At 39.9% G+C, this 20337-nt stretch overlaps 1 protein-coding gene across 4 annotated transcripts in view; it reads left to right on the top strand.

Annotated features, from left to right (window-relative positions):
* LOC122092726 (two pore calcium channel protein 1A) overlaps positions 1-20337 on the top strand; it is a 111882-nt gene that overhangs the window by 38134 nt on the left and 53411 nt on the right. For all 4 annotated transcript variants that reach the window (XM_042662967.1, XM_042662966.1, XM_042662965.1 and 1 more), the window contains 2 exons: positions 3227-3288; positions 13942-14014. In XM_042662967.1, the coding sequence (XP_042518901.1) occupies positions 3227-3288; positions 13942-14014 (135 nt within the window). The remainder of the gene's footprint in view (positions 1-3226; positions 3289-13941; positions 14015-20337) is intronic.

The raw sequence follows: 20337 nt of genomic DNA, 5'->3' as shown, positions 1-20337 counted from the left end.
CGAATCAGAATCAGATTGAACATCGCCGCCCAAATAAACAAAGATAAAATGCATACAAACAAAAGATAAGTACAGAATACGTAGAGAAAAGACTAGTCTTTCAATAAAAGTATGCTCCCATACTACCAACTCAATCGCTGCATCCCTTTCCTTGCCAATTGATCTGCCATATAATTTGTAGTCCTAGGCTTCCGATGGAATGGGCAGTTCACTTTTACAGGCAATTCTCTATGCATATAATTACATGGGAAAATATCCTTAAGTTTGGGCGACTGACGCCTTATTGCACTGGCGCCTTACTGCAAGGCACAACACTCATTTATGTCAAATATCATTTAATTCATTTACTGAGGATATTATTCATATAAGCAAATACACCCTATTTGAATCCAATAAAAATAGTTTAAAATCAAATTCTAAAGTCAATCCCCCCCCTCTAGTCCAAGAACAAAAACTAAATTTTTTTGTTATACGGGTGGTTTTCAACTATCAAATGTTGGGGTTTTTCTCAATTTTGAAATTTTCATAAATCTTATCGTGGTAAAACATTGCTGAAGGCCAAAAGTCCGGTAAAATTATCTTTTGTTTTGATATCCATAATTTTTTTTTTTCCATTTTGGTGATTTTAACAACATTCGCGCACTTTAAATTAAGTTCGACCGGAACATAACTTTGTCATTAAAACTCAAATTTAAGTAATCTTAGACTTGTTGGAAAGCTGATTTTGTGCTCTACCTAATATAAAGGTCTTATGTAAAAGTAAAATCATTTTCACCATTCATACTTATTGTAGAACAAGAACTTCTCTCTAAATGTTGATTTTTGATGATTTGATGTGTCTTAATGTTGATTTTTTATGACTTGATGTGGCTTAATGTTGATTTTTGATGATACGAAGTATATGTAGCATACTAAATAGTGTTAGAAAATAGGAAAAAATATAAAAAAGACAATTGGTCGCCTTGTTTGCTTTAAGGCGGGTGACTTGTCGCCTATGCGCTTAGGCAGCCCTCCCACTCTTGGGTTTGCCTTGGTGCCATGACAAGTGACAACTATGCATGTCTTATGCCTGATCTGATCTCTCTCCCATTAACAAGCGATTAAAATTTAGTTCTGAGGAGGAAAGGTGAAGGTCTGTTGAGAAATTGAACACCTCGATCAGAAATTAGGCTCTGATACCATGTTAACAGAAAGAATGGGAGAATGCTTATGTTTCTTTAACTGATCACACAAGTCCCCTATTTATAATATAAAATCATGATAGAGGCATGATAGGAGTTATGACTATCATGATAGAGTCGTGATAGGAGTACAACAGAAAAATAATGTATTTACAATTATACCCCCCTTCCAGCTGCCCCACTGTAATTTGGGTCGGTGGAGAGGAGGAAAACCTCAATGTGCCCCTGCGGCACCCTAATCCTTATTCTAACAGATGGATATGGACTTGAGGCACTGATATGAAAATAGAAAGTTTTGAAACAATTAGATTTATAAAGCAGTTAAGATTCACAATGGATCTCAGAAATCAGAAATAGAAACTGATGCTGGATTTAAAGCCATGCTGATCAGAAATAGAAGCAACAGAACAGAAACCAACAACCAGAATAGAAACTGTCGAAGGATGGCTTAATACTTTAGAATCCCAGAAACAGTACACGCAGAGCACTGCAGAATCAGTAGATGATATCAAGAAGATGATCTCAGTACCTGTGAACAGCCAGAACCGATGGACATGTCTGAAACAGGACACTGAGATCAGACCCGAGAAAACAACTTCAAATGGAAATTCACCTGACAGATTGTGACTAATAAACAAGAAGATTCAGAAAAGGAACTGATCTTACCAACTGTAGGATATAGGAATCAGGAAGCTAACATTTGTTGATTGAGAAGAAAAGAAGATAGCACCATATGTTAGGCCTCTCACCTAACAGTGGAGGAGGAGTCCCACCAACTCCAGCACTGGCATCCCACCAAGGTTTCCCTACTGCATCCCACAATGGAGCAGTTTTGAATCCCACAAACCATCTTCAGTCTTTCACAGAACTCACAACCCAAAGGCTAAATTATTTCAAATCAATGATAGTGGGTATGATCCCCCACTCTTCATTTCTAACTTCCTGGAAACAAGCAAAATAGGAAACCCCAATATATCGTAGGGAGAATCCCTTAAATTTTTTTTTTCTTTTTTGGCGTGAATAAGAAATTCAGTACCAAAGAAGAAGAGAAGGGGGGGGGATCAAAATAGAAGAAGAAAAACCGCTGGAGGCTATAAGGAGATTGTTCCTAGGGAACTTACAACCGGGAGGGAAGGGATGAGGGAGAGTTTGGAGGAAACCTCGAAATAGATGGTATTCCAAATCTTGTCAAAATACAAAGAGTTGGAGGTCCATCTACGGAGGTTTTGCTCCATCAAAATGTGGTTTATAGCCGCCTCAAAGGCAAGTTTCCCAGCAGTATCACATATGGTATTCCCGGCCAAGGTCATGTCAATCCAAATCCATTCTCTAGAGAGGGGGAGGAGGGATCTTCTGGAAGGGCAAAAAGGGCAAGGAATCCTTGACAACCTAAGTCTCTCTTCAAAATAGAAGCTATTCTAGAACATTAGAAAATAAAAACTAACTACTTAATCTCGTATAGAACTTAAATATCTAATATTTGGGCTTACAGGATTGGCCCATTACAATAGAAAATTCAAAAATATAAAGCCCATGGCCTATTAGGTGCTCAAATTAAGCCTTCTTGTTCTGTTGAAGTACATAGCACAGTCATTTTCAGTTTATTTAGGTTGATAATGACTACCATGTCACCTACACTGAATTTGTAGGTATGGCGGAGTGTTAGGCTACTTATAATTGGTTGCAATTCAATGTCAGATTTGACTTTATTATGATGCTATTTGATTTTTCTGGGTATTTCTTTGCCATTATCTTTTGCTAAATTCATTAAATACCAATGTTTTTTTTAACATTCCTATTGCCTTCATAATCTATAAGTTCAGTTATAACTCTATCTATGCGTTTGATTTCTAGTTGGACTTATTTGAAATATCTGAATTCTGATGTCGTTCTAGCAGATATAACTTGGTTGGAATTCTACAAATCTTTTGCAATTTTTTTTCCCGCTTCATGTATCAAGTTCAGAAATGGTGTTCCCCTTGATGTCATGAAATGTGCTTCTATTGCCAGTTCTAATTTTTTTTTGGTTTGATATTCATCAACAGAACTGTGGGTTTCTTGACAAAGAGCAATGCATTAAGCTGTTTGAGGAGCTGAACAGATACAGGTAAAAGTTAAACTGATCCTCTCAGCTTCTTTAGGTCAATAGTACTTGTTCCAACCTTATTCTTCTGCCAGTATATTATCTCAGGCAAGCCTTCTTTACCTATTAAGAATTCAGGATATCCTTTTGAGTGTTGGATGTACGGAAGCACCCATGCAGAAATTGAGGTCATGTTCCTTTAGTTATTTTTGCTATATTCTTATGCAAGCTCACTTTATTTTCTTTAAAGGTAATATTAATATTATATGTAAATGGGATAGCAATGGAGAGTGGTTAGATCGGCAGCTCTACCCACCCTGCTCCTATTGAGATGAGTTTGTTATCGTTTAATAATGTTTCGTTTTGGGTAGATTTTTCTCATCTGATTTACTTAGAAGAAGATTTGAGAGGAGATGCAAAAGAATAGGTATATTGAATTGAGGCAAAAGAACATCAAATTGGAAGCATCTTGCTAAGTTTAAATGGCTGACGGAAGGTTATGCAAACAGCTGGTATTTTAATAAGGTGGCCCTTATTGGTTCATTGCGACTTAGACTTTAAACTTAAGGTGAATAGGGTGGGGACTTGGGGTCCGAAAACTATTAAGAGAGGGTTGTTAAATTTTTTTTTTTTTTTTTTTTTTTTTTTGGGATAAGAAATCATACCAAAGAGGGAGTTTTATGTTTTTTTTTTTTTTTTTTTTTATACTACCCCTAGGGGCAAGAAAAAAGGAAAATCTAACAAAAGATGCTACAACCCAGGAGGTGCAGGGGAGGGGGGAGACAATATAGAAGAGGGTAAGCTCTAGGAGTAGACAATGAGATTGTTCCTAGGAGAGCTCGCAATAAGAGGGCAGGGATGAGAGAAATCTTGGAAGAAACCTTAAAATAGATGGCATTCCAAATCTTGTCAAAAAATCGAGAGTTGGAGGTCCATCTACAGAGGTTCCGTTCCATCCATATGTGGTTGATGGCCGCTCCGAAAGCGAGGTTCCCAGTAGTGTCGCATATGGACTTTCCAATGAAAGTCATGGTAATCCAAATCCATTCTCTAGAGAGAGGGGGAGGGGGGGGGGATCTCCTAGGAGGCCAACAATATGCTAGGACTATTTTCCAGACTTTGGAGGAGAAGGGGCATTCGAAGAAGAGATGGTTGATATCTTTAGAGCCATTCCAATAGAGACAACAAGCAGGAGAGACTGGAATATGGAGCTGGATAAGGAAGGATTTGGTGGGAAGACAGATGAAGAGGGCTCTCCAGACAGTGAAGCTTTGATGTGGGATGTGGAATCTAAACCAGATAGTATTGTGCCAAGGAGAAGGGGTGTTGTGGGTTTTGAAAATGTTCTAGGCCGAGGAGGAGGAGAAATTTCTAGAAGAGGAAGGAGTCCAGATGATTTTATCCTCCCTATAAGATAAAGGAAAGGTGGGGGGAAGGGAGGACCAAATCGTGGACAAGGAGGTGGGGACAGCTAGTGGGGGAATTAATCTTCATTGGAGATAATGGATGAAACGGGAGTGTCCTTGGCTAGACGGGAGGAGTAGATGGTTCTAGGCCCCACTTTTAAGAGAAGAACACCACTGGGATGTCAGTTGTCAAGCCAAAGGGAGGTGGAGAGCCCATTACCAATCCTACATTTAATGTTCTCATGGCAAGGGGCCTCTGGCTTGAAGAATATTGTGCCAAAAGAGGCATCAGAAGGGATGGTGGCAGTCCACAGGAGTCTTTGCTTCGAAGGGAGGAATAGACCTAAGAGATACTGATACTGTTGTGTTTGGAGGCAATTTTCCAGACAAGCTTAAGGGTGCCAACTGAATTGACATCCTTGATCCTTCTAAGGCAAAGGCCTCCCTCAACTTTGGGGAGGCAAATAGAAGACCATTTGGCGCGATAGAGGAATTTGGTCGTCTCCACCCCTTTCTAAAGGAAGGAGCATAAGAGGGATTCAATAGCCTTGATGGTGGCTTTGGGAAGGGCAAAGATGCCATACCAGTAAATGTAGGAATATTGGAGGGCAGGTTTGATAAGCTCCAACCTACCAACATAGGAGAGAAATTTCCCTTTCCAGAGCTGGAGTCATTTGCGAATGTTGTCAAGTATGGGGGTACAATGGTGGGCGGTGAGCCTAGCAAAGATGAGGGAGACCTAGATTTTTGACATGAAGAGAACCGAGAGAGAAGCTAGTAAGCTCAAGGAGGTAGACTTTGGTGGCATTAGAGACTAGAAAGGAAGATACTGGACTTAAGAAGAATGATGCGGAGGCCGGAAAGGGCTTTGAAGGAATGGAGGGAAGAGAGAATGGTTTCAATGAGAGGGGATCAACTTTGGAGAAGATTATGAAATTATCAGTAAAGGCTAGATGAGTGAGTATGAGGAATTTGCATTAGGGTATGGGGGAGATGAGGAGATCATCGGTTTGGGATTGGTTAGATCTAGAAAGAACTTCGACAGCCCGGGAGAAGAAGAAGGGGAAAGGGGACAACCTTGCCTAATGCCAATAGAAGCCCTTAAGTAACCAACAAGAGAGCTGTTGACTAAGACTGAAAAATTTGGGGGAAGATATATGATGAGCACATTTATGTGTGAAATCTAGTGCAGTAAAACATGTATTTTGCATATTTAGAATGGAGCTACCTTGGGTTTTACTTTCTTTTTGCAAGTTTTATAATTTCAAGGCCTTAAGGATTATCGGGCGCTATATCTCCAATTTTACACGTAAAGATGTCCTATTTCTTTTCATGGTTGTGACGAGGACGAAATTCTGGGCAAAATGGACGTGTTCAATTGCAAGTACACATTCGTTTGGTCAACCGTACAAGTGATTATTCTTTTCGGGGCCAGAAGAAGAATAATGGATCAGAACTGAACCGAGATGCAGAACCAACTCATCTGCAGTTGTCCCAAGGGTATAAGGAATATTCCAATTGCCAACAAGGATCGATGGACCACATCCTTAAGTGATTGAAGATTCGTTTTTGGTAACTACCTAGCGTAGTTGGTGAGTTGTGGTCATGGTTTAAAGTATCTCCGATACTGATATGATACCCTCTGATACGTATCTTAAATTTAGTCGACCGATACGATACACACCGATATGATACATGAAATTTTTAAAATCCTTTCGTATCGATATATAGCTTTCGATACATACCAATATGCATCAATACACTATCGATACGTACTGATACTCTATGGAAAATATAAAATAGAGGTGAAATATACGTTTTGGTATGTATCGGTTAGTATCTGTGAGTATTTGTATGTATCGATGAGTATCAGTACGTATCGATGAGTATCGGTATGTATCGATCAGTACGTATCGGTGAGTATCGGTATGTACCGATATAGTGTGCTATGGTCATATAATGGCCAAGATGGGTTTTTTAGAAAACACGATTTTTTGGGGGGTTTTTGTTCCAAAGTTGCTACCGGCCATATTTCTCTCTAACTAAAGTGGAAATCAATGTTGGGAACAAGGATTTTACATTTATGGGACAACTACAAACCTTAAATTCTTAGTGCGATATCCTCAATTTAGTGTTTATGCATAATACATGTTATCAATAGTTTTTTATAACAATTTTTTAATGCAAAAGTGTTTAAAAAGGTGTTTCATATCCATTTATGTGCGTATCTTTAGCGTATCTCCGATATGATACGATACGATACCCTCCGATACGTATCTTAATTTTGGTCTACCGATATGGCGACCGATACCGATACTTTAATCCTTGGGTGTGCAAAATCCCTTACTTATTAGGAGGTCTCAAGTTCGAACCTCTTAGCTGTCATTTTGTTGAGGTTTTTTTTAGAAGATTTTCTCTCCTGCTCATTACTTAAAGGAGGTCGGCCAAGATGGTTGTACGCAAGTTTGAAGAAGAGAGAAAATAAAGAGAAAAAATAAGAAAGAAGGAAAAATGAAAAGAAAAGACAAGGGCATGGATGGAATTTCCCATTAAAATATAATATTGTCCAAATCTAAGCAAGAAAAATCGGCCAAAGGGGGTTTCTTGCACAAGAAGAGAGAAAAATAGAAAAAGGGAGAAAAAATAGGAAACAGAAGGCAATAAAAATCGTGGGAGATCTCTCTCCACACGTTTTCTCTCTTCTCTCTACTTCATCAACAAGATAGAAAAAATCCTTTTTTTTAGAAACTAAAATCGTTAGCTTCCCTCCCCCCATTCTCTATATAATAGAATTAACACAAGGGGAGGAGGCACTTTAATGTAGATAAGTCACTTGGGCTTATTTTATTGCAAATAAGCCTTGGGTTGTGTTATGTATGTGTTGGGCCTTTGATCTCATGGGTTTTCTTTGAAATGTGCCACTTTAATAGGCCTAGAATATGGGTAGAAGGTAGGAAAACGGGATTTTATTCATTAGTTTAATTAGTTGGTATTTAATTTAATAAAGGCCCATTAGGCCATTAGTTGGTTGTAAAGTCCTATATGGACTATTAGTTAGTTAGTCATACTCCATATTGGAGTCATAAAGTCAAGTCTTAGTCCTATTTTGAATTCTTAGTTGTAGTAGGAGTGTCTAGTCCTATTGGGAAACTAGCTCCTAGGTGTAGTATGAGTGTCTAGTCCTAATGGGAAACTAGCTCCTAATATTAGTATGATTGTAAACTTCCCCTCTATAAATAGAGAGGCATATATACTATTATTGAACATATTTGAATGAAAGAGAGTTTGCATTTATGAAAGAAAGTTTGTAACTAAATGCTTAGAGCAGCTGAGATAGCTGTGGGTGAGAAGCCCAGGCTGAGATAGCCACTTCCTTTATTCTCTTTCACCCTTCTCAACCCCCATCTGTTTTATTCTTCTTTTTTATTTTATTTGCTGTAACATTCAAGAGGTTTAGTTCAGATTTTGATAAAAGTCTTAAGAAATCAGAACCGATCAGCAATCCTAGTGGGAATAGAAGAGAGATCGATCTCCTCTCTTTCTCTCTTCTGTACATTGTTCAGCCAGGTCTTTAATCAGGGTATTCCAGGCCTCATAAGGGTCCCACGATCCTTACCTAGTCACTGTTGGAAGCATTCAGTTGTTGTTCTTGAAGGTTCTTCTCAGTTTTTTCTCCTAGATCAGAAAATCAAGAAAGCTTGTAACTTCACAACCAGCCATCAGAATTCTCTCAACTTTGGGGGTTTTTGTACCCTCCCTAGGGACTATCTACGCTCAAGAGTGTAACTCAATCGGACTCCTACAGCCCTGGCTGCACCTCTCTCTCTAGCTCTATAACAGGTCTTTTTCTCTCCTATCGGGTTAGGTTTTGGGCTGGTTTTGTTCCTTTATGGGTATTGTATCCTTAGGGATTTATTTGATAGTATTATTTCTTTGTTTCTTACTCCTATTTGTATTGTTTGGGGTTATAAACTGCGGAGTTAGTTACTTATAATCTACTCCTGCATTAAGTGGTATCAAAACTACGGTTGAAGAAAACTCTAAACAATCTATTAGAGCCTCACTGAAGATGGTTCCATCAGTTCGTTACTTCACTGGACAAAGGGATACATTCTACATCCTTGATTGGTTAGATTCTCTGGAGGAATATTTTGACTACTATAACTTGACAGAGACACAAAAGCTTCAAGTTGTTTGTTTCCGGTTGATTGGTCATTCTAGAGATTGGTGGAGAGTCCATGAAAAATGACTCCGAGTTCGAGGACATGAGCCTAGGACTTGGGAAGAGATGAAGTACGAGTTAGTGACACAATACCTCCCTGTTTATTTCCAAAGAAGGCTCTTCCCTCCACAGGATTCCCATCAGAATACATCACACTTCATACTTCTTCTAGGGTTTTTTCTTAGTTGCTCTGTCTCTTTCTCTAGTTCTAGGTCTAGGTTTATGCTTTAAACACTTTTGTAAGTTCTTTTTATTCAATTAATGCAAGCACTTTTGTTTTTTATTCAGTCTTTTATTTGTTTAAACAATTGAAGTTGTAATTTTCAAGTTCTAGCTCTAGGCTTAGTTCTAGGTGACAAGAATAAGCTATGAAGCATGTCTTTCAAGTTTAATTTTTTTCTTCAGATTTTTTTTCTCTAGTACTAGAAATTTCAGATTTGGTTTATTCCATATCTTGTTTTTAGTACTAGTAGTATCTCAAATCGATCAAGTTTTCAGTTCAAGGGTTGAAGTTCAAGTAAGTAGGCTCCTTTAGTAGTCTTCTCTCCTCCCTTTCATTCCCTCTTCTGGCTACCCTTTCTTTCTTAATTTAGGATTTTAATTTCAGTCGTTACATTATTTCTATCCCTTTCCCCCAAGGTTCATGGATAGTGTATGTGTTGGCTTTGCCCCTCATAGCCATAGAACCATCATTTTATTGTTTTTTTTAATCGTCTCCCTTTCCCTAAAGCCAAGTAGAGTAACCCTTGTAAGAGTGACTCTTTGGTCAAGTAGGGAATCTCATATTATGATGCATCCCTCGGGCTAAGTAGAGAAACCTACTTGTGAGTCTCTCTCTAGGTTTATCCACTTTCTTTTACTTTATTTTTATTTCAGCATTTTTTTTCCTTCATTGCTTTTTAATTACGTGGGGTGTTTATTTTTAGCTATTTATTTATTTAATTTTAATTGCGTGGCTTGCATGTTTAAATTCTTAGATGACGAATGGTTAGGACGTTATTTTAGATGCATATGTTTAGGACGGTAATTAGAATTAGATCACAATCATTAATTGGTTCACTTTCGCATTATTAAAAGAAGTAAAAAAATAAAGTGGCTGCTCTCCCTGTGTTCGACCCATAGCTACACTGATCTGTACGCTTGCGATTACATTTTAAAATCTCAAACAATATCCAAGAAAGAATCCAGTTGACAAAGACAGGGGGGAAGGACATTAAAAGTAAGACCTTAGAGATTAATTCCCAATGGATCGAATCAAAGGCTTTGTGGTTGTTAACTTGTTATCCAGAACTTCTCAAAAGAATGAGAGCTTTGTGCCGGATCTAAATGGTATTTGTTAAAAGGGACAGTGGGGGATTTAGCTGATAGTTTGGAAAGGCCTTTGAGCTGGGTCTAAATAGCATTAGGTTGAAAAGGTTAGTGAGGGATTTGGTTGATGGTTTGGAAAGGCCTTTAATAAAAGTTGTTCTGGAGGCTTTGAACTTTATGTATAACGACAAGGCTCCATGGCTTGATGGGAGTACAAAAATGTTGGCAAACAGGATATGCTGACTATGTTTGGGGATTGCTTCTCTGAGAACTCCTTGAATGTTGATTGTAATCCAATGTGATCACTTTGGGAAGCCTGGGGACACTGGAGAGAGGTGTTGGGTACTTCATGGATGTTCTTTTGGTACACATGGCGGACTATGATGGATTAAGGAAGAAGCTTCTGATGGCACAAGATAAGGTCATCTCTGATAATGTGCCAACAGGCTGAAAAGAATCCCATGCTGAAGCCATCATGAACCGGGGCTTTACTGGCTTTGTGGGAGAGGATGGCAGTGATGATCTCATCATCGGAAGGAATGGACTGAAGGGAGTGACAGAGGTGGTTGGGGTTGAATTTTTTAAGATTGGAAGGTAGGAGGGGAGGGGAGGGGAGGGGAGGGGAGAAGGAGGGGGTTGAAGAGATTAGAAAATTAGGAAACAACTTTGGATTTGATTTCAGCAAGGGAGGGCAATGTGATGCCAAAGGCAGTGAGGAGCAGAATTGGTTCTGGCCTTTATAGATCGGTGAAAATAAATGGAGTTACTGTCTCTAAGCTCCAGCCATTTAATTCTAGATTTCTAGCATGGGAAACTTTCTTCCGGGCAAGAAGATCGGAGAGCTTAGAGGCGACAAGATTTTCCTCATCTGCCAGTAGGCAGTTGTGGAGGTCAGACAAGATTTTGGATTGGATGAGGTTAAGCTTGTTTTGACAGGAGAGAATGCGATAAGAGATGTTCCCAAAGACGTTGGATTTTCAAGTCTTGAGAGTAGCTTTGGCATTCTTGAGCTTCCTGGCAAAGGCAATGACGCGGGAGGGGGAGTGAACAGGGATGTCCAAATATCACAGACAAGAGGCAGAAAGTCCGGATGATGGGTGCACATAGTTGGATTTTCAAGTCTTGAGAGTAGCTTTGGCATTCTTGAGCTTCTTGGCAAAGGCAATGACGCGGGAGGGGAAGTGAACAGGGATGTCCAAACATCACAGACAAGAGGCAGAAAGTCCGGACGATGGGTGCACATGTTGAAGAATTTGAAAGGTTTATGGCCAAAGGATGGGATGGGTTGGACAAAGAGGGAGATAGGGGAGTGGTCAGAAATACCAGGAAGTAGGCATTGGAGGAAGGGAAGGAATCGAGCCAGGATTCATTGACAAGAATTTTGTCCAGCTTGTAGACAACTATATCATTGTTGCTTCGACAGTTCTGCCAGGTGAACTTTGATCTCGACCATATGAGGTCATTTATGCCTAGATCATCAATGCAGTCGTTGAAGTCCCAACATGAGTGGGATAAATAGGGAGGCCTCCCTGATTTTTGTGAGAGGCACTGACAACATTGAATTCACTTCCAATGCCCTAGGGGAAGCTATCAGCTGAGGGGGCAAAGGACAGGAGGTCAGACCAAAGAGTTAAGGGCATAAATAACAGAGAAGAAGTAGGGAGGCAGACTAGAAGGGAAGGAGAGATGTGAATTACGTGGGAGGTGGTGGCAATGGCATTGATGTGGATAGAATTGGGATCCCAGAGAACCCAAATGCGACCAATGGGGGAGTGGTCATAGTTGCAAATGAGGGACCAGGAAGGAGCTATTGAAGCTGCAATGTGGGGGGCATTGGCCTCAAGAACTCTGGTCTTGAGGAGAAAGCAATGCTATAGTGGACTTGATGCAGGATGCTGATTGCGGATTGCTTTGCAGAGGAGTTGAGCCCTCTGACATTCCAGATAATCCTTGGAATCATTTGGAACGGGAGGAGTTGGGCAACCAAAGGAGCTAGAGGAGGGGGCCTACGGTGGTACTCCTTGAGTGGGGAGGTCTGGGGGATCCTAGGGGCAGTTCCTAGTTCCTTTGGGAGAAGTGGATCAGAGCGGTCTGACTTTCCTCATAGGGCTAGCTGCAGGCCAGACAAAATCGGAGTTGGATGAAGAGCCAATTGGGGCAGGAAGGGCCTACCCGGACCTGAGAGAGCTCGAGGAGGACGTAGCAGGCACAGACAGCTCGTGGGAGCAGGTAGCTGATCCTGGTGGAAGACCAGGGGAGGTGGGAGAATTTGTCCCTGGCCAGTTGACTAGAAGCAGCAGAAGGGCCTTGAAAGTGATCAGCGAGCAGAATGTCATTGGAGGAGGAGGAGATGGTCACTTGCAGAACATCAGTGGGTTGGCCCACAGTGTGCCCTGGCATATGGCCAGGGAGAAGGTTGGTAGCAGGCATTCTGTCGTCAGCAGTCAGAGGATGAATGGATGTTGACAATGCTAGGGTGGAGAGAGCAAGGGGCTCCAGATGAAGTGGCAGAGGCCATCGTGGCAGGTCATAGTCCTACCAAGGCTGCAGGGGCAAAAGCAGCGACAGCAGAGGGGCTGGGGGAGCTGGCTGCGAGAATGGTGTCGGAGCTGGTTGCAGAGTTGGTGTTGACGATGTTTTGTATTGTTAATCAAGCACACTTTGGTTTTTGGGGCTGCAATGGGGGTGTCAGTGTGATGATAAAAGCATGGGCTGCCCTCACAAAAGGTTTGATTTTGCTTCTGAAGGTTATCTCATAGTGCAAAAAACATGCTAAAGGTTATGACTGACTACATAGATCATGCCTCCCAGGACCAATGTGAAAGCAGGACTCATACTGGTTTACAGCCTTATTAGTCTACCTGCTTTGTTCTGGGTAGAGAAGGGGAAAAAATAAGAATTTTAAATATGTTGTCAATGATGGTGTGTTGGAAAGAGAGTTCTAATTGTGTAAACTTATGCTATGTAAGTGAAAACCAGATGGTTAACCTGCCCAATCATGATATGCTCCTTTTTCCTCTAATGTCCCACCCTAAATTAGAAACATTATTTTTAATCCTAACCCTTCACTGAAAATGGACTATTACTTAGGCTCTCTTTGGTGTGATTTCTATTTGTATTTATCAACTATTTTTTTAGAAATTATTTGTGACAATAAATTATGGACCACAAATAGTATTCATTTGGTTACTATTTATAAAATAGATTATATAATGAGAAAATAGGTTTCATTTTTCACCTTCAGCTTTGAGCTTCGAGCGAGAGAGATGGTAGGATTTGGGGTCTTTATTGGAAAAGTGTTAAACATACTGAAGTTACCTATTTACCATTGATTTTGAGTAGTTTAGCACACATGCTCATTTAAGGTAGAAAAAATCAACAGAAATGATTTGTTGCCGCAAATCGCATATAGCTTGAGAGTAATTTGTGATTTGTGATTTATTCTAATTTATTATAAATAGAAATAAGTGCTATAAATTATACTGAACACTTGTAAAAATAGAAATAAGTCAAATAAATACAAATAGAAATCAAACCAAAGAGAGTCTTAATCACTCATACAGATTGATCATTCAATTTTGCAGTTTTATGTTTCTTCTTATATTTTAGTTTATTCTAGCTGAACTAATTTTTCTGGCATCATTGCTACCGTGAATGTTCCTTTTTATTTACTAGTTTACACCTTTACCTTGTCATTTTTCTCTATTTCCTACCGATCAACTTAATTTATGTTTTACCCAGGTCCTTGCCAAAAATCTCTAAGGAGGAATTTGAGCTAATATTTGATGAGCTGGATGATAGTCGAGATTTCAAGGTATCTTGTGGAAGTTTTTGAAAAATTGATACTTATGCTTTTCTTTTATAGTTGTGCATTGGTTCAAGTTTTTTTTTTTCTTCCAGTGATAGTGTTATTGCATCTTTCATTTTGACATTACATGCATACTAATCCTGCTGTTCTTTCTGCTCCGAAGCCTGCGTGTTTCTGGTTGGTGGCCAGCATTCATATACCTTAGCCAATCCTTTTAGCATGGATGGAGGTTTTAAAAGCCAAGGTGTGACACAAGTTGTTCCACCTGTCAAACTGTGAGGTGTAAGCCTCAGGCTTCCTTCCATCAGCTATAAGATTGAATTATTCAGTGTACTTGTTTCCATTTCAAAGGTATCCAGTAGAAGTTTTTTTTTTTTTTTTCCAGAGGGGGTGATAACAGATCTCCTTTAGTGTTATACCTGTCAAATCCCTCCTCACCTTTGTTCTTGCGAAACTCTATTAATCTGGGAAGGATTTGCAATTCTACCCATGTAGCATATGCTGTATTGATTGACGGAGAGCACCTTTCAGCTCTGCATTGCCTATAGTAGCATTTTACCATTCCTTGAATTTGTTTTGAATAGCTTGAAGCTTCATGTGAGCTCCTTTCCAATATATAAACTTTAGGATAGCTGCCAAATTCAGTCAGCCAGTTAACAAACTTGAGGAATTCCAGACACATTTTTGAATCCTATAGTGAGGGACTAGACAGAAACCATTAAATTGAGAAGGATCGAAATATGGTTGAAGGCTGGATGATGGAACAGTTATTGGATAGTTGAGGGATGTATGTCTGGTCTAGAATAGAAAATTTCTTCATGGAGGACGAGTGCTGGAGATTGGAATACATGAAGGAAATCCTTGTTATTGGTAATTCAGCCAATGATAAAGACAAGATTGTGAGAGAATGATACAAGAACTCATATATAAGGGATGTATGACTGAATGGGTTGAAAATAACTCCAATAGCATCTCCCTTGCGTAGTTTACCTGTAAAAATATTTTTGTACCCGTTTATCCATATATATTGTAACATCATGAGGAACTCCCTTTAAGTCCTGAAAGATAGGTGTGGATTGGAACACTTTATAGAGATGTGAGAGATGAAATGAACTTGTCTGAAGTACAATTTATCTGTTTCCAAGACTCCAACAAATATAGGGAAGAAAATAATTCACAAAGAATTTTCCTTAGGCTTGTTGAAGGCCAATCTATTCCATTATTTGACAATGACTGTTTGCTTTCCAGGGAAAGCCTAGTAAGCTAAACAACAAAATGACTCTTAAGTGGTAGAACGAGCAATGAACAAGAGGATGGTCCTATTTTATATGGATGGTATGGTCCACTGGTAGGATGTTTATCATTAAGCATATGACTTATCCTTTTGGTTGGAAAGTTTGGAGGAAGAGAACATGACAGCCACAAAGAAGATGCAAAAGCACTTCTTTGCTTGTCAATTCCAAGGTTCCAAATTTCGGTTTGACCCTGATCGAGGCCGAAATGTACTGTCGAAAACTACGAAATGGGCTCGAAATGATGGAATTTTGCCATGAAATTTCTTTTAGTGTCTATTGAAGCATGTTTACACGAGTTTGAATCATTAGATTGGAAAAAACCCTAACGTGGTGGTTTGGCTTCGGATTGATAATTGCTAGTGTACGTTGTAGCCTAGGATTCTTTCATGTCCTAATTCAGGTGGTGGCAAGTGTTCCTGATTGATGAGGCACATATATCTCTTATATACAAAATACTATTAAAAAAAGAAGATCTGTATTCATTTTTTAGATTAGGGGATCACCTTTTCCAATTGGAATGTGCAGTAGGAATGAAGAACCATAAAAGTGGAAAGCAGTACTCAGTTTTTACCATTTCGAGCAAAATTTGACAGAAACATTGCAAACTTGGCAAGTTTGTAATGGTTTTGTTTCAACCAGGGTCAAAGCCGAGATAACCCATTGAAATTTTGGTATTTCAACCGAATTTCTATTATGATTTGTTCATTGTTATGCACTCATATCATCCATCTCATTCGAATGAATACAAGTATCATCCAGCCTTGCCTGAATCCCCTTGTCATTTAGGTTTATTTAGGATAGAACGTATCTGAGGGCGGACCTTGGCGCAAAGGTAAGGTTGCTCCATTGCGACCTAGTGGTCACGGGTTCTAGTCGGGAAACAGCTTCGCGTAGCGTGGTAAGGCTGCCTAAATTCTCACCCTCCCAAAACCCCCTAGTGTTGGGAGCCTCGTGCACTGGGTATGCCCTTTTAGGATAGATTGTACAACTAACCTGGACCAAGAAATCCAGTAGGGGATTAGCTCATACAAGATCACAAGTGCTTAGGAACTATTGGACAGAACTGTAGTCAATGGGTTGGTTAATTTATCCAGTAGAATAGGCCTGCAAAGTTTGATCAAAATATGGTGGGTGGATTGTGAGATCTAGAACAGTCGTTTTCCTAGTAGGAAAGCTTGATTCAAGAACAGAACTGCTGTAAACCGATTTATTAAACCAGAAATCAAACCAGAGGTTGACAGATAGATAGGATAAAGGGTAGGAATCCACTCTTCTAGTAAGAAATCCACCAAGTACACCCAAAATCCGCAGAGCTAGTACTGAATCCACACCTACTTCAGAAGCCTGTCATTGGCTTAGGAGAGAGCTTGTATCATTTGATCAATAGGAAATAGGAGCATAGTCCAGTCAATAGGAAATCTTCATTATAAAATAATATAATAATAGCCGATGAGAAAAAAAGGAGCCAACTCAGAATAGAATAAAATATTCTATCCAAAGGTATGCACTCGCTCCTTGGCACTCGAGGCTTCCTCATGGTTTAAAGTGTCTTTGATACCGATACGATACCCTCCGATACGTATCTTAAATTTATCCAACCGATACGATATACACCGATATGATACATGGAATTTTTAAAATCCTTTCATATCGATATTTGTTCTACGATACATACCAATATGCACCGATATATCACCGATACAATACTATACGTACCGATATGCATGGTTTAAAGTATCTCCGATACCGATACGATACCCTCCGATACGTATCTTAAATTTAACCGGCCGATACGATACATGAAATTTTTAAAATCCTTTCGTATCGATATATATCCTATAATATATACTGATATGCATCAATGCACCACCGATACACATCGATACGATATAATATGCCTCGATACGACTCTATGAAAAATATAAAATTGAGGTAAAATGTACGTTTCGGTATGTATCAGTACGTATCGGTATGTATTGATCGGTACGTATCAATATATATCGGCGAGTATCGGTATATATCGTTCGGTATGTATCGGTGAGTATCAATACATATCAGTGAGTATCGGTATGTACCGTTACAGTGCTTTACTGTCATATAATGGCCAAGATGGGTAATTTTTTAGAAAAACACGATTTTTTGAGGGGTTTTTTATGGGTAATTTTTTAGAAAAACACGATATTTTGAGGGGTTTTTGTTCCAAAGTTCCTGCCAGCCATATTTCTCTCTAACTAAAGTGAAAATCAAGGTTGGGAATAAGGATTTTACATTTATGGGACAACAAACCTTGAATTCTTAGTACAATACCCTCAATTTAGTGTTTATGCATAATACATGTTATCAATAGTTTTTTTTAACAAATTCTTTATGCAAAAGTGTTTAAAAAAAAATGTTTCCTATCCATTTATGTGTGTATCTTTAGCGTATCTTAGTGTATCTCCGATATGATACGATACCCTCCGATACGTATCTTAATTTTAGCCGATCGATACGGCGACTGATACCGATACTTTAATTCTTGCCGATATGTACCAATACTCTATGAAAAATATGAAATCGAGGTGAAATGTACATTTCGGTATGTATCGATCAGTACGTATTAATGAGTATCAGTATGTATCGGTTGGTATGTATCAGTATGTATCGATCGGTACGTATTGATTAGTATCCGTACGTATCGGTATGTATCAATACAGTGCACTACGGTCATATAATGGCCAAGATGGGTAATTTTTCAGAAAACACGATTTTTTGTGGGATTTCTGTTCCAAAGTTGTTGCCAACCATATTTCTCTCTAACTAAAGTGGAATCAAGGTTGGGAACAAGGATTTTACATTTATGGGACAACTACAAACCTTGAATTTTTGTGCGATACCCTCAATTTAGTGTTTATGCATAATACATGTTATCAATAGATTTTTTTAACAATTTTTTTATGCAAAGTGTTTAAAAAAGTGTTTCCTATACATTTATGTGCGTATCTTGTGCGTATCTTAGCGTATCTCTAATATGATACCCTCCGATACGTATCTTAATTTTGGTTGACCGATACGGCGACCAATACCGATACTTTAATCCTTGCTCCCTCCCCTTCTGTTCAGAGCTCCCCCATCTCTTTAGGATCTGATGGCACCGCCACCACCTTCAACCAGCACCTTGGTCGATTTGGATTGAATTCTCTCAACCTATCCTAGCACAAGCAGTGCTCTGGTTCCCCTGCAGGTAAGGATGCGCCATCCCCTTTTGTTATCTCCCCTACCCCCCTCTCATTGAATATCACAGTTGTCACCTCAGTATCCCTTCCCGGGGTTACGTAGCTAGCCACCATCCCTCAATGGGCCCCCATCGCATACCCCCCTTCCCATGAAGTGCTGGTCTATATGAAATGTCAGGGGCTTGAATTCCCTTGGTAAGCAAGCTGAAATCCATTTCAGCATCTGCTCTTCCAACTCTATTATTTGCTGCCTCTTAGAGACTCGCGTTCTTAAGGCCAATGCCTCCCGTATCACCCACTCTATAGCCCCCTCCCGGTCCCTTCTCACAAACTATAGTCATTCTCCCAATGGTAGAATTTGGATCCTTTGGACCCCTACTAAAATCCAAATTACAGCCATCTTCTGCTTCCCTTAATTCATCCATCTCTCCTCCTCTGCCTTCTCGGGCTCATGCCCCTTCTTCTTCACCGCTATCTATGCCTTCAACCATGCTTCCGATTGGATCCCCTTTGGGTGATCTTCGTGCCTTCCTCCCCTTGGGGTTGGGGAGGGGATTCCAATGTTGTTAGGTATGCCCATGAGAAGCAGGGTGGCTCCTTTATCAATTCTACCTATGTTGACGCTTTCAACACTTGTATTGAGGATGCTAGGCTAAATGACATTCACTGGTCTGGCCTCAAGTTCTCCTAGCATAATAATAGAGTGGGTTCCCACTGCATTGCCTGTAAGCTTGATAGGGTCTTGGTAAATGAGTCCGGGATTTCCTCCTTCTCCTCCTCCTCCCATGCCACTTTCGACCCTCCCAGTATTTCCGATCATTACCATATATCTCTTTATGTTAATCCCTATCTCTCCTTCGTCCCTAAGCCGTTTAAGTTCTTTGATATGTGGACCCTTCATCCTGACTTCTGTTCATTGTTTCCTCTGCTTGGCAATTCCCTCCTCCTCCCCCCTCATTGCCTTTGCCCATAAGCTTAAGTATGCCAAGGCTGCCTTTAGAGCCTGGAATGCCTCCTCCTTTGGCAACATCTCTTCTCAAGTAGAGCTCTGTAGATCCAAGCTTCTTTCAATCCAAATTCTCCTTCAGCCTGACATCATCTCCCCCACCTTGGCTCTCGAGGAAAAAGATGTCTCTTTGGAGCTGGCCTCCCTTTTCTCTCAAAAAGAAAGCTTCCTTAAGAAAAAATCTCGCATTCAATGGCTTGACCTAGGAGATACATTCTCCTTCATAGACCCATTGCGGCCAATGCCATCCACTACATTGGAAATAAATCTTCGACTTTCGTTTGGCTGGATAATTGGCATCCCCTTGGTATTCTCCTCCATCAGGTTAGTGCCATAATATTCTACTATTCTCGACTTCTTAAGTATTCCCGAGTCTCCGCCATCATCTCTCATGGTGCTTGGTCCCCCTGTAGACACCCTGTCCCTCCTTTCTTTTGGTCTGCCCTCCCTCCCCTTCCCTCTCTCCTCTCCTTCGGCTGATAAAATCTTCTGGTCCCCACTTCTTTTGGTCTATTCTCCTCCTCGGCTTAGAACCTAATTCTCTCTCCGTGCCTCCCTTTTCCTTGGCATAGGGTTGTTTGGTTCAGATTCCACATTACCCTTCATAGCTTTACAGTCTGGAGAGCCCTCTCCAACTGCCTCCCTAACCCAGGACTTCCTCCAACATCGGAAAGTAGCTTGGGCATGTAAATAGGTTTTTATATTTATTGGCCTAAGATTTTCTATTGTCTTATGCAAAAATGCTTTTGAAAAATCCGTCATTTATCATCATAGGTCAATTTTTGCATTGCATTACCATAACGAAAAGATATA

Source organism: Macadamia integrifolia, chromosome 11, assembly GCF_013358625.1.
Source record: "Macadamia integrifolia cultivar HAES 741 chromosome 11, SCU_Mint_v3, whole genome shotgun sequence".
NCBI classification, from domain to species: domain Eukaryota; kingdom Viridiplantae; phylum Streptophyta; class Magnoliopsida; order Proteales; family Proteaceae; genus Macadamia; species Macadamia integrifolia.
Note: the sequence above shows the minus strand (reverse complement) of the source record. Positions and strands in the feature narration are given on the sequence as shown.